This window comes from Carcharodon carcharias, chromosome 23 (genome assembly GCF_017639515.1).
Source record: "Carcharodon carcharias isolate sCarCar2 chromosome 23, sCarCar2.pri, whole genome shotgun sequence".
NCBI classification, from domain to species: Eukaryota; Metazoa; Chordata; class Chondrichthyes; order Lamniformes; family Lamnidae; genus Carcharodon; species Carcharodon carcharias.
The window spans coordinates 10,348,185-10,362,458 of record NC_054489.1 but is presented as its reverse complement, the minus strand read 5'-3'; the positions used below and the strand labels follow the sequence as shown (position 1 = coordinate 10,362,458).

The 14,274-nt window shown below is 44.6% G+C and overlaps 1 protein-coding gene across 1 annotated transcript in view; it reads left to right on the top strand.

The window, feature by feature from the left end:
• Positions 1 to 9,548: 9,548 nt before the first annotated feature.
• The window catches only part of LOC121269069 (voltage-dependent L-type calcium channel subunit beta-1-like), a 68,345-nt gene continuing 63,619 nt past the window's right edge, over positions 9,549 to 14,274 (top strand). The window contains exons 1-2 of the mRNA XM_041173507.1: positions 9,549 to 9,565; positions 10,463 to 10,490. Of these exons, the coding sequence (XP_041029441.1) occupies positions 9,549 to 9,565; positions 10,463 to 10,490 (45 nt within the window). The remainder of the gene's footprint in view (positions 9,566 to 10,462; positions 10,491 to 14,274) is intronic.

Below are 14,274 nucleotides of genomic sequence, written 5' to 3'. Positions count from 1 at the left end.
AGATATCTTGGTACATAAAACACAAAAAATGATTATAAAAGGAAACAAATTAGTTACCGCAGTTGTACGCCAAGTGTACAGTTACTAATGTGTTTAATAACTTTCTAACTCTTAACAAATTGCTAACTCTTTGTACTTGACTTCCGCCCACTTGCTGACCCTCTGTTTCCTGCTTCCCTTCGCCATATTAAGTTTAGAGATAAATTACTGGCAAGGACACGAGGCGCGACTAACCTGATCTTCTACGAGTTAGTGTCCTAGGAACTTGGGGCAGGGTTTCCGGGTGGTCGGGCAGGCGCGGTGGGTGGGTGGGTGGGTGGGGGGGCCAAGAGCAGCTGGGGAACAGGCCGCCACCGCCGCCCGCCTGCGATTGGCCCCTGACCGCGATTTCACGCTGGCTGTGAATTAACGGGCAGCTAGCATGAAAGGCCCAGCGCTGCCGGGGCAGGGTGGGGTGGGGGTTGGGGTGGGGGGTAGAGGGTGAGCGATGAAGTCAGCACGGGCAATGAAAACTCCCTGAAGGCAGGGAGATGCCTCAGGGAGCTGGAGAGTTTTAAAGCCAAAAGTAAACATGAAATTCCGAAATAAAATTTCCACCCATAAGAATCGCTCACCTAAACACGTCGATGATTTAAGTTCCGCCCAAACGTTTTTTTTAAAATTAATATCAGGTACCTCACCCCGCCCTTGGATGAGATTTCCTCCAAGATCCAAAAGGCCGTCTGGCCGATTTGCCCCGCTCGCCAACCGTAGCGCTGGACACACAGCGAAAAGTCCAGGTCAATTACTGCATTAATGGCCTTAATAGGCCCCATAATTGTCGGCAGACGCAGCTCTCATGCCCACCCCACGATAGAAATATCGTGCAAGTGCGCGATGAGGTCAGCCCAATGTCATCGCGTGCTCGAGTGTGTCAGGGCAAGTCGGGGAAAAAAACCATGGAATCCATTATATCCATCTGAGCGAGCACATGGGGCCTTGGTTTAAAGGCTCATGTAAAAGGCGCCACCCCCAGCAGTGTCGTGCTCCCTCAGTACTGCACCGGATATTCGGCCTAGATTTGTATGCTCAAGTCTCTGGTGTGGGAACTTGAACCCTCAAGCTTCTGGTTAAGGTGCTGCAGAACAAAGGCTCTGCCAATCATTAATGTTGTAGGAGTGTCTCGGGTTAAGATAAGGCAGGCAAAGGAAAACTGGCCGTGATTTTCCGGTCCTGCCGAAAGTCTGGGCCTTTGGCTATCCTGCCGTATTCCCCACGGTGGGGAATCATGACGGGGCCGGAAAATCCCGGTCATTGTTCCCATTAGCTCATACTACAAGGACTAGTGGGACACAGACTTAAAGTTTTAGGCAAGAGATGTAAGGGGGAGACGTGAGACAACCTTTTTTATGCAGCAGATGGTAATGAACTGGAACTCGCTGCCTATGAGGGTGGTGAGAGTGGGGCGGATCAATAATTTGCAAAGGAAATTGGATGGGCATGAGGGAAGTAGAGCTATGGGGATAGAGCGAGTGTATGCGCTGACTGGATTGCTCTACAGAGAGCCGGCATGGACTTGAGGGGCAGAATAGCCTCCTCCTGTGCCGTAATGAGTCTATGACACTGTTCCATGCTGCAACTGAGAAGGACATAAAATCCCCCTCAGAGTAACAGCTGCTTGTTGACAGACCTGCCTGTTCCTCGCTTGTAATTCAGCAGCAGGTGTAAACTTTACTGCAGGTGATAGAAATCTATTAACAAAATATAAATCTAAATCCCTGCTCTGAGTCTGAGGATAATTCATGACCCACACTTTTATCTCTTCACATTCGGTCAAAAGCCCAATCCAAGAAACAAAGATGTTGACTGAGACCCTAATCCTTCTTCCTGCCAAGCTGGGGAAACGTGCAGTGTACATGCAGACAAACTGAAGAGCACAACTGCTCTATGAGCCAGCACAGACACAATGTTCTGAATGGCCTCCGAATCTACTTTGTTTTGGACTGATGCTGAACATCTAAATCTGATTCTTGCACGTCATCACCCACCTCGCCTTCTAAAACTCCAAGAATTTTGCTTTTCGCAAATGTTTGGAAAGTAACCTCCTGTTGGACTGTTGCTTTTGTGTTTAATTAGAGTTGAAGTACTTACAGTTTCTGCTAGAGGTTTCGATGATTCTGGGAAACGAACAGGGCTGGGGCTCTTTTCTCTAGAAAAGAGAAGGTTGAAGGGGTGCCCTTTATGTCAATGAAATGGATTGATAGGTTAGACATGGAGAAGATGTTTCCACTTGTGAGGGAGAGCAAAAGTAAGGGTCATAGGTACAAGATTGTCACCAATAAATCCAATAGGGAACTGAGGAAAAATGTCTCCACCTAGAAAGCAGGTAGAATGTGGAACTTGCTACCACGTGGAGTAGCTGAGGAGAAAAGCATAGATGGATTTCCAGGAAAGCTAGATAAACACATGAGGGAGAAAGAAAAACACAGGACATGCTAATATGGTAAGGTGAAGTAGAGTGGGGAGGAGGTTTTTGTGTAGCATAAGCACTGGCAGAGACCAGTTGTGCTGAATGGCCTGTTTCGGTGCTGTGTATACTAGATATGAAACAATGGGCAAAATTTTACATCCCACGGGCGTGCATCCCGATGTCACTGTGCACTTGCGCGATATTTCGGTCGGTGGACGCAGGTGAGAGTTGGCAGCGTGCCCACCAACAATTGAGCGGCCTATTAATTGACCTGGATTTTTCGCTTTCAATGTTTCTGTTGGCAGGCGGGCGAATTGGCCAGGCGGCCTTTGGATTTTTACAGAAACCTCATTCCTGGGCGGGTTGAGGTTTCCCATATTAATTTTTTGAAAAACGTTTTGACAGAATTTTTATAATCGGTAGGTTGGTGTGAGGGAGTCTGATGTGTGGGCATTTTTTTTTTCTTGCATTTCCAAACCTTTATTTCATGGTTTAAAACCCTTCAGCTCCCTGAGGCAGCTCTCTGCCTCCGGGGAGTTTTCATTGCGCGCTCCCCCCACCCCGGCGCAGACTTCACCAGACGCCCTCCTCCCACCGCCACCCTGGCAGCGCCGAACCTTTCACCATTAATTGGCCAGCATCGCAGTCGGTGTGGGGGGCCGATCGCGGGTGATTGGCTGTTTCCCGGACGAAGACCGGAAAATCCTGCCCAATGACTTTGGCAGAATGGAGGAAGTTTAAATCTCTGCTGCTTTTCAACAACCAATGTGGGTAAATGAGACCTGGTTCAGGATTGCTGACTGTCTGGTGACAGTGCAGGCAATTGGTGTAAATGTGGATTGAATTTTGCTAGGCTCAGTCTTGTGGATCCTTTTTACAGTGTACCGGGGAGGCAAGTCTTATTACCGTCAGTCAGATTTACACCTAAGCCACTGATGTGAAAGGAGGAGTGTCATCCAATACCTGAAAAACCAAACACTCAGATTTTTGCGCATACCCCTTGCCTTTTTGCTTCTTTTCCTGAGCTATCTTTTATTCTGCCGTTGGTTTATTTTGGATTCTGGAATGGTTTACATGAGCTGCCTCCCTGTATTCACATCGCTGAGAGTGGCTCCCATATCCCAGGTCGTGTTCCCAACTCTCCAGGATTGTCCCAGAATGTCCAAGAATTAAAAAAAAAATAATCTCGTGAGAGCAACTCCAGGAGAAAAATCGTAGGAGCATTTTTTTTTTACAATAAAGTGATTTTCTCTTACATTGAACAAGATTGTTTATTATTTATATAAAAAAAGAAGCTGGGAGTTAAAAAGGGTCAGTTGATCGTTTGGTGGTGGGGGGAATGGAGATGGGAGATCTTGTGACCTTCAAGAGTCTGTCCAACCAGAGTTACCATCGAAGGTTGGTCTCTGCTCTCTCATGGCAGAATTGATGATACCAGCTGCAGCAATGCAACTGTGACCCAGGAGGTTTTGTGGCACAATGGGTAGCATCCCTGCCTCTGAACCAGAAGCTCTGGGCTTGAGTCCCCCTCCAGGACTTGATGGCCAAGAAAGGTGTGTTCATAATGTGGCTAACAGGTTGAGTGAATCCTTCCAACACATGTCAGTGGCAGATGGCAAGGGCAGGACAGATTTCTGGTCAGCCATGTTAAGGAAAGAAAGTTGGAGCCTCTACCATCACTATCCATTGCTCCAGATTGCAACATTCATGTAAAAAGTGTATGTTGCCAAAGCAACTCAGGCTCCCTGAGTGAACTCTTAACATGCCAACTATGATCCAACTCAACTAATATAAAACCCAACACAGACTGGAGATTGAATCTGGGTCCTTACTGTATGCAGCTCAGCACTATATAGACAATACATTTACCAAGCTATCTCAGGAGCTGAAGAATTCTAGTTCCTGCCCAGTTTGTTTCAGTGTTCGAGTTTATAGGGAGGAATTGCATGAGAAGAGGAGGCAGGAATGTTGATGGTTCTTTAAAAGTGATTTTGGATTTTTTTTTTGAAAACAGGCTGTGATAGGGAGTAATGTTTCAATTGGTTTTCTTATCCTGGATGAATCGATGGGTTCAAGTGAATGTGTCACACATCACCAACTTGCATTTATATGGCACCTTTAATGTAGTAAAACACCCCACAGGAGTACAGTTGAATTTGATACTTTGCGACATCTCAGTGCCATTAGTTCATGGTGACTACTAAGTCATAATTGATAGGATTTCAGGATTTTTATTTATGCTTTGGTACCATAATCTGTTTATAATTAGGGTCTGATCTATAATGGCTGAATAATATAGGATGAAAGCTCTGTTTTTGTCCACAAGTTAAGGAAGGTAAATGTCAGAGACATGCCGTCAAAGCTTTCTGTCTTGCACTCATCAGGACAGCTTCACAAGAATACCAGTTGTAAAGGGAACAATAATTTACACTGCATAAGAAGAGGGTGCTGATTGGTTGTGAAGTGGACTCTGATTGGTCGAGGCATTGTGATGGAGAATGCAACAGAGAACAGTTAACTGCCAAATTTTTGTTTAAATTCAAAGCAGGCAGGTCAAATCTGATTGATAAAGGCTTTGCCATGGGGAATGAACCAGGGAATGGCTGTTTCCCAAGCTTTTGTTAGTTGAAAAAGTCACATTGTGTGGATGTGTTCCGACTTTATACAAAGGACAGGGCCCTGTGTGTGAGTATATGTTGCTTCTAGCACACATAAGTGAGCCACACTGCAAGCCCAACTGATAATCTTAAATTGGTTGTCAGCGTTACTCTTAGGACAAAAAGCTTTGACAGCATATCTCTTTTTTAGCAATACTCAAGTTCTGTACTACCAAATGACTATTCGTATACCTGAAGGTAAACAGCACAGTAGTCAGCCATTTGGCCCATCAAGCCTGTGCCAGCTCATTGAAAGAGCGATCCAATTAGCCCTCCAACCTGCCTCCTTCCCCATGGTTGAGCAAATGTGAATTTAACATCGTTTTTACACCTAGAATAAGAAAGGACTTCTGTCTATGATTGAGGATAGTCCATATGCAAATCTGTTTCTACTTTTATGTCCAGCTTCACTATGAGCTTAAACAAAAACAGAATTACCTGGAAAAACTCAGCAGGTCTGGTAGCATCGGCGGAGAAGAAAAGAGTTGACGTTTCGAGTCCTCATGACCCTTCGACAGAACTTGAGTGAGTCCAAGAAAGGGGTGAAATATAAGCTGGTTTAAGGTGTTCGGGGGGTGGGTTTGGGTGGGGGGAGAGAGTGAGAAGTGGAGGGGGTTGGTGTGGTTGTAGGGACAAACAAGCAGTAATAGAAGCAGATCATCAAAAGATGTCACAAACAATGTTTGTGACATCTGTTGTTTGTGACATCTTTTGATGATCTGCTTCTATTACTGCTTGTTTGTCCCTACAACCCCACCAACCCCCTCCACTTCTCTCTCTCTTCCCCCACCCAAACCCACAACCCCTCCCCCCCCCACCCCACACACCTTAAATCAGCTTATATTTCACCCCTTTCTTGGACTCACTCAAGTTCTGTCGAAGGGTCATGAGGACTCGAAACGTCAACTCTTTTCTTCTCCACTGATGCTGCCAGACCTGCTGAGTTTTTCCAGGTAATTCTGTTTTTGTTTTGGATTTCCAGCAGCCGCAGTTTTTTTGTTTTTATCACTATGAGCTTAGTTTGTCGCTGATGCTATTCTAAGATATTGAAAGACAAATCAAGTCTGTTTGATCACTTTGAAATAATAATGTAGGTTAATTCGGAGACTGGGGAAAGTAAAGCAATTCATTATCTGATTCATTAGGGACATATAGAGAAAAAGACACCTAACATCTGAAGAGTTACACCTGCGACATGAAAGAATTCTTTTAGAATAAAGTTACTACCCTAACTCCTCTAATTTTAATTTGAGTGTTCAAATTAGAGGAATTAGTGATGCACCAGAATAATCAAGAACACCCTGTGTGAATTTATTAAAGGGTAAATGTAATAAAGGTGTTTGGAAAAAGTGACTGCCTGGATAAAGAGAATGAATCAGAGATAATTAGTATGGATTTTCAGAAGATATTCAATAAGGTCTCTCAAAGGAAGCACCTTGCAAATTGAGAGGTATGGCATAATATGGAAATACAACGGTAAGCATAGAAAGTTGGTTGAGAAACAAGAATCAAAGGGTTAGTTTTAATGGATGTTGCTGTCATTAGAGAAGGACTAAAAGAGATGTGCCCGAGGGGTCAGAATAAATTGACATCTGTTTTTGATAGATTTACACACATGATTTCAGTATGGATGTAGGAGCACAATACTGAGGTTTCTCTGGCAGCACAGATGTTGGGATGGGGGTTGGTGCAGAAGAGGAGGACTGTAAAAGACAGAGAATAAATCAGGAGATAATGAGGGAATGTAAACAAGGCAGTACATTAATCATGGGTGACTTTAATCTTCATGTAGATTGGGAAAATCAAATTGGCAGAGGTAGACACGAGCAAGAAAAAAGAAGAGAGAGGCCGAAATGAACATAGGCCTCTTAGGGAACGAGGATGGGGAAATAAATGGAATGTTGGCCTTTATTTCAAAGGCAATGGAGTAAAAAAAATAGGGACATCTTACTAAAACTGTACAAGGCACTAGTTAGAACGCACTTAGAATACTGAACAGTTTTGGTCCACTTATCTAAAGTAAGATATACTGGCATTGGAGGCAGTCCAGAAAAGGCTCACTAGATTGAACCTGGGTATGGAGGGATTTGTTTATGAGAAGAGGTTGAGTAGGTTGGGCCTGTACTCTTTGGAGTTTAGAAGAGTGAGTTGCAACCTTATTGAAACATTTAAAATTCTTAGGGGGCTTGACAGATTAGATGTTGAGAGGTTGTTTCCCCTTGTGAGAGAGTCTAGGACCAGAGGGCATAATCTCAGAGTACAGGGTCACTCATTTAAGACAGAGACAAGGAGGAATTTCATCTCTCAGAGGGTAGTGAATCTGTGGAATTCTTTACCGCAGAGGGCTATGGAAGCTGGGTCGTTAAATATATTCAGGACTGAGAGTAAGGGAATCGAAGGTTATGGGGAAAAGGCAGGAAAATGGAGTTGAAAATTAACAGGTCAGCCATTGAATGGTGGAACAGACTTGATGGGCCTACTTCTGCTCCTAAATCTTATGGTCTACCGGAGGAGGGTGTGGACAGGTCAACAAGCTGGGCAAACAATTGGCAGATGCAATCCGATGCAAAGAATGAGGTAAAGTGTTTTGTGTTGTAATTGGTTTATAAACTCATTGGAAAGAGACTGAAGGGTGTACAGGAATAGATAGAAAGTCATAGGCGTGTACTGTTACAGCCAGGATGGGAAGAGTGCACAGTTGATCGAGCCCCACTAGTCCACAGGTCGCAAAATGTTCAATTCACTCACAAAAACTAGCCAATTATTTACCTTCACTACTGTTACTCAGAATAAAAGAGACTTTAACCAGGCTTCTTTCAATAAACAACAAAAGTATTAGTTTATTATTAAAAAAGTCTTGTTGAATAGAAAGATAACGCTTATCAACGTACAGTATGGAATATGACATTATACTAATTACTCTTTTGAGATACCTTAAGTCACATACACACAAGCAACAATGGAATAAAAAATAGAGATGGAGGAATTCAGCCCAAGGTTAAGAGTGAATGGTTCAAAGGCAAAGGATAGATGGTGGAGTCCTTGAAATGGCGTCCAGGTTATAAGGTTAGTCTCTCAGCACTGATCTGCAAAATAACCAATGACTCTAGCACTGCCTTCCGGGCAGACTCATGGAATACTCGAGTGTACTCTATTCCAGCATGTAGAGCATCTCAGGAGCAGCTTATATTCACTCCCAGCTATGGACTGGCTCTGGACTGCATAAAGGCTGCCTTCTGAAGCAGTTGGTCCTTCTCTTAAACCAAAACCAAAACCCACTTTTAAAACACAGCCTTCCAGGCATGGTTTTTTGTTTCAGAGCCATAAAACCCATGTGACCCTCCCACTTGTGCACAGTCCACTAGGGTCAAGAGGTTGACAATTGTTTTTCATCTGCTAATTACCCTTTCCTGTAAAAGGCTGCTTTTTCCAGGAATAGCAATCAGAGTCATGCATTAGCCCTTTAAGGGACTTTAAGAGTCTTTTAAAATGCAAATTTTTCCAGTATGTACTTAGTCCTTGAAGCCAAACAATTTTCTGTGCCAAGTAGTGAACCCACTAAAAGACCAATAGGTTTTATAACTAGGATACAAACCAAAAAGAGATCCTGATGAATTTGTACAAAACAATCGTCAGGCTGCAATTTGGCTTATTACGCTAAGAGCATATTACCAAGGGTGATTACTCGTCCAGTGAAATGCTGTCCCTTTCAAAGCCTGTATAAGGATTCCAGTTTTGATTGATACAAAGTCTGATCTGCTTAAGGCATTTACTTCTCTGCTGTGAGCTCAGAATCATAGTATCTTTACAATGCAGAAGGAGGCCATTCGGCTCATCAAGTCTGCACTGGCTCTCGGAAAGAAGGTTCTACCTAGCCCCACTGCCCACCCTTATCCCCGTAACCTTGCGCACTCTTTCTTTTCGGATAGCAATCCAATTCCCTTTAGAATGCCCCAATCGAACCTACCTCCACCACTCTCTCAGAAAATTCATTCCAGGCTCCAACCACTCGCTGGGTGAAAAAGATTTTCCTCAGTTTAAAAGTGCTGAAAGTCTCAATAACATTTCCTGGGATTTTTACCAGAATTTGGGAGATTGAATTCTGTGACCCTGTCTGTACTTTTTATAAAAATTACAAATTAATGGCTTTGGCCCTGGAGCTTTTGATAATGAAGAATGGACCCATTTAGTCTGGTGGCTTTGAGTGATGATTGGTGACAGAGGGAAGAACTATTGAGTCAGTTGCCACCAATATGGTGGCGTCTGTGCAGAAATAACTTGCATTTATATAGCCCCTTTCACGATCACAGGATATCCAAGGTGCTTTATAGGCACAGAACTACTTTTGAAGCAGAGTCACTGTTGTAGCAGTCATTCTTTTTTTTTAAATGGTGTTGTTTGAAAGATGAGTATTAGCCAGAACCCTGGGGTGCTGCTCATGAATGAGTGCCACTGAATCGTTTCAATCCGCCTGAGAGGGCAGAGGGTTTAATGAGCCGTAACTTCTGACCAGTATCGGAAAGTGCTGGCCCGCAGTGATTAGAAGGAATAAAGAATTACTTAGTCTTGGTCTTGAAAATTACGTTGACACTTCCGTTCGCCAGAGCTGCCTGGGGACCTGCATAGAAAGACTCCTCAGGACTCCATAGAAGTGTAGCTTCAGCGCGTTCAAGGAGGCACCTGCTACCGTAAAGCAGGTAAGTTTAAAGGGCCGGGGGGAAGATAAATATCTAAGGTATGTGGATAAGATTTGGGTGGCTGGGAGTGTCGGGGGGGGGGGGGGGGGGGGGGTGGTGCTGGGTCAGAGGTCTGTGGTGGGGAGGGAGTTTGAGGTGTGGGGGAGGTGGGGAGCGGGAGGGGTGATGGTCTGAGTTCCATGGGATGGTGGGGGGCATCCCAGGTCGTTGGGGGGCAGAGGTTCGTGGGGAGGGGTGTCCAGAGTTGGGGGGGGTGGGGTGGAGGTCAGTTGAAGGTTCAGGGGGTGGGGTTGACGGCCAGTCGGACATCCAGGGGGAGGGGGTGGTCTGGGGAGGGGGGGTTGGGAGTGACAGGAGGCTGCGTGGGGGCAATGGGGGGTCCGGTGAGGGGGTGGCGGTATTGGGGGTGTGGGGGTGCTGGGGTTCATGGCGGATGATGGGGGCGGTGTCGTGATGAGTGTCGGGGGGGTAGGGGTTGTCAGGGGTGGTAGGGGGAGTCCCTTGGGGTTCATCTGGGTCTTTACTCAGATGTCAGAAGAGGTTTTAATTTTTCTAACTTTCTCTGTGTAACTATTGGTGTAATCCCGGCAGAACCATCCGAAGTTTGTGATTTAAACCACATTTTCGGATGGTTCCCAGCGCAGCGCAATTGTCCAAAGGAAGTGTGCACTTCTGGGTAATTGCCGTGCACACCCTTACCTGGGAACGTCCCAGAGGGACTCCCCAGACCATCTTTGGGGTACCCCCCACCGAGTCTGACGCTGGGGAGCTCAGATGTTACAGGCCGTCTCATCTGACAGACGGGACCCCTGACAGTGCAGCAATTCCTCAGTTTCTATGAGAGAGTCAACCTAGATTTTGTGGTCAAGTCCCTGGAGTGTATAATTGTGTCTTGTTTTTCTAATGTGCATGGGAGCGAATGCACCCCTTGTCTTTAGCGATTCAGTGATACTTGTATGATACCCCTTGGGACTGACATAAACGCTTGAAAGCATGGGCTTTGGAAGATAAGACACTAAAATCAGAAACATATGGCCTTGTATATGAGTCCTTTACTTTAATGATTTGACCACGAGTCTACATGCTGATGGCAGAGTTCACACACTGTTACACACCGTTACACACTGCAACATCGAACCATTGTTCTCTGCCATCTTTTAGTTCCTTCAGAAACTTCAAAAGGCGCATTCTTAAAAATGGGTCAGCTGGAATAATATTTGGAAAAAGATGCAGCACACCGATACAAATCAGATATTTGAAAATTATTCCTGGATTCCCTTGGGGCACAGTCATCAGTTTCAGGAGCCACTTCTCTGAACAAAGGCAACAGATCACTCCTGCAGAACTGGAGAACGAAAAGCTTTATTCAAACCTGTAATTAGTTTCCAAGGAGGTTCAGTGAATGCACAGTACAGAGTGAGGGTAAGGCATGCAGAACAATAAGTCCATGCTGCAATCCCCAGTCCATTTAGTGGTTTATTATCAAGGTCTATGGTGTTCTGTATAATTGAGGTGCTACGCCATTGATCTCCCTGAACACTGCAATAAAGCTCATTCTGGAAGTTCCTTTTTGAATTCTACACGTTGCATTTTTTAAAATTTTGGAGGTTTTTTTTCAGAATCTTTTTTATTCATTCATGGGATAGGGGTCATTGCTGGCTAGGCCAGGTTTTATGGCCCATCCGTGTTCGCCCTTGAGAAGGTGGTGGGAAGCTTGAACTGCTGCAGCCCCTGTGGTGTAGGTACACCCACAGTGCTGTTAGAGAGGGAGTTCCAGGAATTTGACCCAGCGACAGTGAAGGAACGGCGATATATTTCCAAGTCAGGATGATGTGTGACTTGGAGGAGAACTTGCAGATGATGGTGTTCCCATGCATCTGTTGCCCTTGTCCTTCTAGGTGGTAGAGGTTGCAGCTTTGGAAGGTGCTGTTAAAGGAACCTTGGTGAGTTGTTGCAGTGCATCTTGTAGATGGTACTCACAGTTGCCACTGTGCAGCAGTGATGGAGGGAGTGAATGTTGGAGGTGGTGGATGGGGGCCAACCAAGCAGGTTGTTATGTCCTGGATGGTGCCAAGCTTCTTGCATGTTGTTGGAGCTGCTCTCATCCAGGCAAGTGGAGAGTATTTTATCACACTCTAGACTTGTACCTTGTGGATGTTGGGTTACTCTGCAGAATTCCCAGCCTCTAACCTGCACTTGGAGCCATGGCTGGTCCAGTTCAGTTTCTGGTAAAACATCCCCAGGATGTTGTTAGTGGGCGAAAGCGACAGTTGACAGAAAAGAGAGAGAGAGTGAGATGTCAAAGATGTGAGGATATCAGGTCAAAGTATACACTCTAAACTTTCCAGTCAGGAATGCTTAGGACCAAGTCATTTCGGGATTTTGGAATTTCCTGTATTATAGAATGACATTTGCAAATTACAAGTGTTTGAACCAGAAAGCACGTAGATATAAATATTTACCTGAAGTATAAAACAGTGATAAAACATTATAGAGCAGTAATAACAGTTGTTTTACTTACCCAAATACTGTATATTTTTTGCTTCTGTTCAGCAAAGTGCTGTACGAAAATGATGCTGTGAGTTGCTTGGGTCGGCTTAAAAACTTCTGGACAACTGGTGTTTCTGAACAATAAATTACCAGAATTGAGAGGTTACAGTGTTTTTGTGGAGTTGGTAATAAGACCTTTGGTTTCTGGGTAATGATGGCCACATTTGTGTAAAGCACATATATGTAATGCTTCATTTCTTGTGATCAGTGCCTTGGGAGGCCCAGTCTTCCTTAGCTGCCAAAATTATAAATCCGGTTTGATGTTGCCGGGTTAGTTAACAACAAAACAGTGTCGTTGATGTTTTAAGATGGGCAGTGAGGAAGCCAACAGTGAAATAGTAGAATAGAGCAAAATTATTTGAATTTCAAGGTCTAACTTTGAAGATTAAAGGAAGAACAGATTTCGGCCCAGGGATTCAGGGACATCTATTTTTTGGCTGCAGGTATCATACGAAACATTAGAGCCAAATTTTTCAGGGGTGAAGTTAGCAGAGGCGGGTACGTGTTGATGGAGTTGGGTCACAGATCAATCATTGAATGGGCTGAACGGCTCGAGGGGCAAAATGGCCTCCTCCTTCGAATCCGTGTGACTCTTCATCGGGGCTGTGTTTCAGGCTTTTGTTCGGAAGGGTATCAAGGGAAATGAAGCAAAGGCAGAAAAATGAAGTTAAGAAAGGGAGTCAGCCATTATCTAATTGAATGGAGCTGAATGGCCTCCTGCTGTTTCTAATGTCCCTAAAATAGCCATTAGCCAGGAAACGAACAATAAGTTGGATTTTAGCTCCTGTTCTGTCTGGTTTCCTTCGGGCAGAGGGAGTTAGAATTCCCCCGTGCAGTATCAAATGTTCAAAATCAAAGCACTAAAGACAAGAATTCTAACACAAACGAGCAACAAAAATGGTTCGAGTCCCCTGTGGCAGGCAGCAGCCTGTGAGTTAATGCCTCTGATTAAAATTCTAAGTGCAGAATTACATAGAAATGACCTGTGATTGGAGCTAGTTTAAATCAAACCTGTCTGCACTGCGCTGTGTATCAAGTTTTTAGTGCTGGCAGCTGTACCGTCTCACTGTTGTGGACAAGGTTTTGGCAGGCTCACAGCATTATTAGAGTGGACAGCGTAGCTGTAGCGGCAGGTCACTGTCCCAGAGCGAGGATCCCAGTCAAAAGCCCATTTTAAAAGCCATTTGAATTCTATCCACCCCTTTTTCTGTACTCTAATTCCAGATGTTGGGAGGAGCTGGGCGGAGGTGGATCCAATAGCAGCTTTGAAAAGGGAATTGGATATAGAAAAGGGGAAAGAAATTGCAACTCTAGAGCAGGGGAGTGGGACTAATTGGAGAGGTCTTTCAAATGGTCTCTTCCATGCTGTATGATTCTATGATTATCTACGCAGTGTATAAAATGTCCAGATTATTTCTCAATAACTTTTAAAAACTCATAACGACTATTAATCTTGTGTGAATTACGGAAAACACTAACAGCTTCTGCACCAGCAGTGTCTCCGCTGACAGCGCTCCCCACTGACTGCCCTCTGCACTGACCATATCCGCATCCACAGCCCTCACCTGTCAACATCTGCACCAATGTAAAATCTCCACTGAATTCCCTCTCCGCTATCACCAATTTAGCACCCATTGACAGGACTGCACCTCCACCCCTGACAGTAGATTTGACCAAGACATCCCCACCTTTATTCCAGGCATGATACTTAAATAAATCAATTTCTGGTAGCAGAAGATTTAGTCCATCACAAAACATGAATAGCCTTTTGTGAATGGCTTCAAGAACATTGATCGTGCTAAAAAGCAGATAGAAGCAGACACAGACTCAATATTGGGGAAAGCAGCAAGCAGCTAATAATTGTGCATAATGGGTTGGCTCATCTTAGACCCAGTATACCTCTGCCTCAGTCTTCTAAACT